An 8,261-nucleotide genomic window follows, 5' to 3' on the forward strand; every position below is an offset into this window, starting at 1 on the left:
ATTGCACCATCGTACTCCAACCTGGGCACAAGAATGAAACTCCATCTCAAAAACAAAACAAAACAAAACAAAACAAAAACACAAAGAGAGACAGAGAGAGAGACGTGGTGGGCAAAAGGGAAAGGGGATACTCTGTCCTATGCTGTTTAATTGAGAACTGACCAGAGGTTAGCTTGCCATTTTGTTAGGTGTTTCTAAGATGTGTGACCTGCCTGGGTCAAGAGCCAGCCTCAGATAACTGTCTCAAGTTGTTTTTCTGATACGATAGCCACTAGCCCCATATAACTATTTAAATTAAATAAAATGACATAAAATTTAAAAATCTGTTCTTTAGTTGCACTAGCTACATTTCAACTGCTCAATAGCTACATGGAGCCAGTGGCTTCTGTATTGGACAGAATGGATAGCAACTATTTCCAGCATTCTAGAAAGTTCTATTGCAGCATTCATCTCGAGCTTTCTGCTTATAGTTGTCTACCTGTGTCCTCAGATGGAAACTTAATGCTGCTTCCTTGGGGAATTTATTACACTGGCTGTGGAAGGCATTTACCGAGTATTTTTACGCATTTTTAAAAAGCCCTTGCTTGACTCCAAATGATTTTAATTAAGGCATCTTTTCAGTAGAATTACTTGAAATTCCACCCATCCACCTTTTTTTGTTTGTTTGTTTTGTTTTTGAGACAGAGTCTTGCTCTATCACCCAGGCTAGTGTGCAATGGCACAATCTTGGCTCACTACAGCCTCTGCCTCTTGGGTTCAAGTGATTCTTGTGCCTCAGCCTCCTGAGTAGCTAGGATTACAAGTGCACACCACCACACCTGGCTAATTTTTATGTTTTTGGTAGAAATGGGGTTTTGCCATAATGGCTACACTGGTCTTGAACTCCTGGCCTCAAGTGATCCTCCCACCTCCAGCCCAAAGTGCTGGGATTACAGACCTCTGTGCTCCGCCTTTGAAATTCCATCCCTTTAAAATGGGAAGGGGGGCTGGGGGAAGAAACCCAACTCCATCTCCTCTGTTGACTGCCATCCTGAAGCCTCCCCTACTGACTCCAGGTACCACTGACCATACCTCCTTGACTGCCCAGAACCATGAACACCACTCTGGTAACATTTCATTCTCAATATAGATAATTAACAATATATTACAGATAAACTCAGGGGCATATAATCTTGTGTCCCTTGTGCCTCCTGGGTAGCAGGTTCAATCCCTGGTGCTGAGCTAGGTCACCCAGACCATGGCATCCCTGGTGTCAGCCCCATTATGCAGAGGATCAGCAATGTCCTGCCTCCCCAAGAATGACAGACTCACCAATATAGAACATGTATGTCTCTTTCACAAAAGCCAAGAGGAGGGCTCCTGACCCAAAGGACACCATCCCAATCATGATCATGGTGGTGTCCCGGAAGCAGCGGGAGAAGACCAGGACACCCAGGAAGCTGGTGATGAAGATGGTGTACCCTGAAGCCATACCATAGCCCACCTGCACTTGGTTCCAACTGAGAGGCTCCCTCAGCACAAAAAGAGGGATTATGTCCACTGTGCCCACCACCGCCAGGTCATATATGATAGCACCCACAAAGAGCAGGGCAATGGTGGTTTTATGGGGTTTTGCTTTTCCAGGAGATGGAGGGTGACCCACTGCACACTGTTTGTCCAACTGATCAGGATCCAGGGTGCGGTACGTGCCAACTGTGCCAGACACGGTATCCGCGGTGGGGAGCTCCTGGCTGGGTTTGGCCACCGACTCAGGGACCTTTAGCACCAAAAGGCTGTAGAGCAGGGCAAACGAGGCACAGCTCACGCTGCAGGCTGTCAGTATCAGGCCCTGCCCAGAGTGCCCAGCCATCTGCTTGAAGAGATGCCCGGAAGCCATGCTCCCGCAGAACCCCGCCAAGCCCAGGATCAGGTCAATAAGGATGAGGCGCAAGGAGCGGCGGCCCTCGGAGGAGCCCAGCGATCCCAGCGCCATGACCCCGGACCAGAAGGCGGAGAAGCCCCCGAACAGCCCGTTCAGCGCCGCCGCCCCGTACAGCACCTCCACTGGCCAGTCCAGCAACACCTTGAGCAGCAGCCCGAGGCGGGAGAGCAGGAAGCCCAGCAGCGACATGCAGATGGAGATCTTGCGGTGGTAGCGGTCGCTGAGCCATCCCAGCCCGTAGGCGAACAGCAGGGGCGACAGGCCCGCCACGAGGTTGTAGATGATGTAGAAATTGGAGATGGCTCTCTGCTGTTGGTCCTCTAGAGCCCCCCGGGGCGACGGGCTGGCGCTGTGGTTGGAGGAGCCTCCGGTTCCATAGGACGCCTTCACCACGAGGAGTAGCCCCGCGTCGTACAGGGAGGCAGCCATCTGGGACGAGGCCACCACGGGCTCAACCCAGGTCCTCGGGTGGAAGCGAGGCAGGTGGCCCCTCAACGGGCAGGTGACCTCGGGGGTCATGTGACCTCTCTGATGGGGGATCGAGGGGCTTTCTGGTTGCAGTGACAAGGAGATACTCCCAAATTCGGCTGCTACGGCGGCGGCTCAGGGTTCAGTCCGGGAGCGCGAGTGTGCGCCGTGAGCCGGGGTGCGCGCCGGAGAGTGGCGAGCGGAGCCAGGGCACGCCCCGCTTGTGACAGCAGCCAGCCCAGCAGCCGAGTGACCTCCCGAGTGACTCCTCCTCAGGCCAGAAGAGGCCGCGTTCCGCCCCGCCCTCGCCACCTCAGGAGGAGTAGGGCTGGCGACAGTCCAGGGAAGCCAGGCGCGGGGGAGCGCACGGCGAGTGTCGGCTCCTGGTGCCAGCACCCCCGGGGCCGCCGGGTCACGCTGCTCCTGTGAGCGCGGCCGCCTGACGGGGCCGAATTTCCCCACAACTAGGCGTGCCCGGACCTCCCGCGGATCTCTGGGGACCCCGCACCACCAGGGCAGGGGCTGAGACCCAGCTGGAAGGAAGCTCACCTGGACTGGCTCAGGGAGCGTTTCCAAATTCTCCCATCCCAGGAAGGCAGGTTTCGGCGAGGAGTGCGACGCCTAGGACTCTGCCTAGGATAAGTACCGGGGTGTGAAGTTTTATTTACAGATGTAATGCAACAGGCACCCATGTGCTATAGGCAGCTGGGTAGCACTTTGAGAGGAGTAAAAACTTGGGAGCTGCTAGGTCCAGGCTCTTCTCCAAGCCAAAGGCCTTTTAGAGAAGAGTCCTGCTTGGTACACCTGCATTGGTGGGCCTAGTGCATGGGCCTTGTCTGGAAGGCTCCTGCCTCAAACCGCAGGGCCAAGGGAGAGATGGCAAGATCCTGCCAGCCCTAGATGTCCCCCTAGATGATACAACTGGACTCTTGGGCAGGGGCTTGAGCCCCCTGGAAGAGGCAGAGTCACCAGGGTCCTCTTCTTCCAAATCAAGTGCCCAGGTCCCTTTCTGCTTCTTAGTAGTCACTCTTCTTCTGTCTGTGGGCTCACTCCCCTGGGCTGGGCTGAGACTTCCACTTCCCAGGTGGCCTCGCTTCCTGTTTCGGTACATACTTCTGCAAAGAGAACCAGGGTGATGGATGGTGCAGGGGCCAAAATGTACCACGGAGCATGACCTGTTCCATGGTCAACCCCAGGGATGGAGACTCAAAGCACACAGCCTTCCTGCTCCTCTACCCACAACCCAGCATAGCTACAGCAGCGTGGATAATCAGGAACACAAAGACATGAAAGGGGGACGTAGGTCTGCAGGGAGAGCTTAAAACGCCACATGGATAGTATACTCATGTAGGGAGGAGGGACTGGATTCCAAATGATTTAGTGTAGCTATAGGTTCTTTTGGTAGTGTTTAGGTGGGCTATAATCTCCTTCCCTGCTACCCTCAACCTCCAGCATGGCCCAGCGTCCTCGTGTCTAGGCCCAAACAACTCTGACTTCTGCAAATAGAAAGACACACCTAGTCTTGCCCTTCAATATGTGCCCCGTGGATCTGGCCCAGCATCCCATTTCCTTCTTCCTCCCCCTCACCTAGGGCCACCTTAGGAGATACTGGGTTCACCCAACCCAAGCCTGGCTCTCCCACTCCATTCTTAATTTTTCCAGAGGCTACAGCAAACAGTCCAAACACCTTGATCTTATGAGAGGTGGAGACTCCAGAGGGTGAGTGGGTTATGGGGCCAGGTGGTATTCAGCAATCAAATATGGCCATGAGAACAACCTGAACCAGATGGACCACTCTGGCCACTTGATCAAGGAGTCTGTCCATTCTAGGGCTCTAGACTATAGGGGGCAGCCCTTGTCATCTCTGGGAGGATCTGTGGTATTTCAGTTCTTCTCATCATCTTGGGAAACCAGGGACATTGGAAGGGTCTTGAGAGATTCACATCAGATCTAGGACAGATCTAGTGGGAGCTGGGTGAGATTATCCTCTGCCAGCCAACCCTAGGACTCCCCAGGCTTCTGAGTTCTCTGGCCTGGAAATGAACTAGACACAGGGTAATTAGTGTCTTTCCCAGTTTAGGCTACTGTGGGTTGGATTATACTCTCATCATGTCCCCACTTCTCGCTCTGTCTCTGAATGCAGGTCCCAGGTGAGCTAACGCCTGGTTATCCTCTGCAGCCCAGGCTACCAGCAAGTGGAGCCCTGACCTTGTCACTCCAAGATAGAAACTAGTCTCCAGCGCAAGGTTGGCTTCGTTGAAGTGCAAAGACTAAATCTCTGATGTTTAGATTGACAAAATCACACTATTCCAGAAGAAAGAAACTAAAAAAAAGTAGCAGCTAATATTTATTGAGCCCTTATTATGTACTAAACATTTTACATGAATGAATTTAATCCTCCCAAGAAGTCTGTGAGCTGATCTACCACCCCATTTTTACAGACTGAGAAACTGAAAACAGAGAGGTTAAGCAATTTGCACAAGATCACAAGGCCAGTAAATCAGGAAACTAGTATTTGGCATCAGACAGTCTTTGCAAGCCTACAGCTATGGGGAAAACACAGTTGCCAGATAATTTTCTTTGAGGATGTCCTCTTAACCCACATAGGAATGTGGAGAGGAGTAGAAACAACACAATCATGTTGTGATTATTGTTGATCAACAATGTATTGCACAAGGAGAGAGGAACAAGAGTGGATAGATTACCTGTTGAACCTATATCCCAGGCACTACACTCAGGCAAGGAATCCTCTTGTCTTCTTAACAAAATTCATGGCCCCCAAATTCATCTTAGAAAGGAACAGTCTTTGAAAAACACCTTTGGTCAGTGTTAGAGAGTGAAATCCTCAGGTCTGAGGATTCCAGCTGTGGAGGAGGTTCCAGAGAGGGGGCGGAACGTTTCGGCATGAGTCAACAAGAGAGAAGGGTGAGAGAGAGAACCGAGGAGGGAGAGGAGAGGGGAAAGAAATTCAGGGAGGAAGTAAGATCAGTGGGTACTGGTGAGAAGAGTCAGGACAAGAACTCTTGGTGTCAGGGTGGTCTGAAGGAACTTTTGAAGAATAGGAATGCCTAGTGTGGATTTTAAACATCTTGCTGTATCATGTACATGTGAATCCTTCCTGTGACCTCCCTTTACTTCTCAGTTCTTAATTTCTTTTTCTTTTTTGAGACAGGGTCTTGCTTCTGTTGCTCAGGCTGGAGAGCAGTGTTGTGATCAAAGTTCACTAGAAACTCATATTCCCAGATTCAGCCAATCCTCCTGCTCCAGCCTCCCAAGTAACTGGGGCTACAGGCATGCACCACTGCACCCAGTTAATTTTAATTTTTATTTTTTTCTGGTAAAAACAGCATCTCACTATGTTGCCTAGGTTGCTCAGATTGGTCTCAAACCCTTGGCTTCAAGCAATCCTCCCACCTCAGCCTCCCAACGTGCTGGGATTACAGGTGTAAATCACTGCACCTGGCCTTCCTGAGTTCTTTAGAAAAGTTTATTCATAAATGTTTTGTGCAAGTGACTTTTTTTTGGCTTTTTATTTTGGTAGAAACTGCTAAAGAAGCTATGATTCATCTCTGGATTGACATAATGCTGAGCAGAGACCACAAGGGAGGAAAAGGAAGCCATGAGAATGCAAATCTCCCAAGGATTCACTGAAATCTGGAATAGGCTTTGGACTTTCACAGGCTACGAGATTAGGGAATTAAGCCATCTGACTCAGATCTTGAGGGGCAGAGAGACCCTTCAGCTGATGTGCAGACTACACTGATGGGGAAGCCCAAGGCAGGAAGATCGCCTGAAGCCAGCAGTTTTGAGACCAGCTTAGGCAGCCTGGGCAACGCAGTGAGACCCTGTCTCTACAGAAAAAACTAAAAAATTAGCTGGGCATAGTGATGCATACCTGTAGTCCCGGGTATTTGGGAGGCTGGAGTGGAAGGATAGCTTGAGCCCGGGAATTTGAGGCTCCAATGAGCTGTGATCGCACCACTTCACTCCAGTCTGGGCAAGAGAGAGAGACCCTGTCTCTCTTTATTGTTAATATTTCAGGGGCTGTGGTAAGCCTTTCCCTCAAAAATTGGGAGCAAGGAAAATAAGATACCCCCTGAAGCACAAATATATAGTAAAAAAAAGTAAAGAAGTACAAACTCACTCAAGAAGACAGAGACAAATCTTGTCAGTGACCACCAAGGACTTTCTTTCAAGTGTTTCCCAATGACTGTCCCATCGCTACATGCAAGATGTTGCCCAAGTTTCTTTGCCTGACCTTGAGCAACTTTCTAATTGTGGTTTTACTTCCCAATTATAGCTGCAAACAGAGAGAAAATGTGCTAGTTACTTTGATTCTCCAAATAATTTCCCCTGATAAATTAATAAATTAGCATTCTAGTTTATCTATCTGCCTTTCTGGGTCTGTATCTGGGAAATGGCTTCCCTCCCCGTGTACTGATGAAATGAAGTATATTACGGTTAGACTGAGAGTCAGGCCCTGTCCATAGTAAATTCACCAGAATAATGACTGCCACCTATGGATGTTCTTGGAACATTGTTTCATTGGCCTTTGCCCTCAGAGGTGGCACCCTAATATTGCCCAGTTTTATAGAAACTTTGACTTCGGGTAGCTAAATCACTTGCACAAGGTCACACAGAGCCAGGTACTTAGGGTTGTGTGACTTCAGAGTCTATCTGTTTTCACAGTGCTTCATTTCCGAGGTAATTGAGTAGAAGAGGTGCATTTTAAGAAGGTGTTTGGTTGTTGAATGTTTCCCACCAAATATTGTGAGCCTATATTTCTAAGATATTTTCAAACTCAGTGGTTCGTTTGTTCATTTATTCATTCATCATCTGTCCATCTACTCATTCACCCACCCGTCATTCATCCATCTACCCACACATCTGTCCATCCATCCACCCACCCACCATCCATCCATCCACCCACCTGTCATTCATCCATCCATCCATCTACCCATTCACCCTTCTACCCATCCATCCATCCACCCACCCACCCATCATCCATCTGTCTATCCATCCACCCACCCACCATCCATCCATCTATCCATCCACCCATCATCCACCAATCATCCATCTATCCATTAACCCACCCATCATCCACCCATCCATCCCTCCACTCACCTGTCATTCATCCATCCATCCATCTACCCATTCACCCTTCTACCCATCCATTCATCCACCCACCCACCTGTCATCCATCTGTCTATCCATCCACCAACTCATTATTCATCCATCCATCTATCCACCCATCATTCATCCATCCACCCATCATTCATCCATCTACCCATTCACCCTTATACCATCCATCCATCCTCCCACCCATCATTCATCCATCCACCCATCTACCCATCCATCCATCCTCCCACCCACCCATCATCCATCTGTCTATCCATCCACGCATCCATCATCCATCCATCCACCCATCATCCATCTGTCTATCCATCCACCCACCCATCATCCATCCATCCACCCATCATCCATATATCCATTAACCCACCCATCATCCACACATCCATCCACCCACCCACACATCATCCATCTATCCATCAACCCACCCATCATCCACCCATCCATCCATTCACCCATCCATCATCCATCAATCTACCCACCAACTTACCCATCATCCATCCATCCGTCCACCACCCACACATCATCCATCCATCCAGCCAGCCAGCCACCTGCCTATCACCCATCCATCCATCCATCCATCCACCCATTCACCCATCCATCCATCCATCCATCCATCCATCCATCCATCCGTCCGTCCCCCCACCCACCCACCCATCATCCATCCATCCATCCCTTTGTCAATCTTTAAGCATTTATTGAGTATCAGGCCCACCAGTAGGTACCAGGAATGCAAATTCCT

The 8,261-nt window shown here is 50.0% G+C and overlaps 1 protein-coding gene across 1 annotated transcript; it reads right to left on the reverse strand.

Moving 5' to 3' along the window:
• Positions 1-6: 6 nt before the first annotated feature.
• Positions 7-5,250, reverse strand: LOC113219969 (thymic stromal cotransporter homolog). Its single transcript, XM_026448526.2, has 2 exons — positions 5,095-5,250; positions 7-3,504 (listed from the first exon to the last, which is right to left on the reverse strand). Exon 2 carries the CDS (start codon positions 2,438-2,440, stop codon positions 1,274-1,276), a length of 1,167 nt encoding a protein of 388 aa, XP_026304311.1. The 5' UTR covers positions 2,441-3,504; positions 5,095-5,250; the 3' UTR covers positions 7-1,273.
• Positions 5,251-8,261: the final 3,011 nt, after the last annotated feature.

This window comes from Piliocolobus tephrosceles, unplaced genomic scaffold (genome assembly GCF_002776525.5).
Source record: "Piliocolobus tephrosceles isolate RC106 unplaced genomic scaffold, ASM277652v3 unscaffolded_141, whole genome shotgun sequence".
NCBI lineage: Eukaryota > Metazoa > Chordata > Mammalia > Primates > Cercopithecidae > Piliocolobus > Piliocolobus tephrosceles.

Coding starts and splice junctions, on each gene's coding strand:
- LOC113219969 (XM_026448526.2), bottom strand. CDS start 2,440: ATGACCCCCGAGGTCACCTGCCCGTTGAGGGGCCACCTGCCTCGCTTC.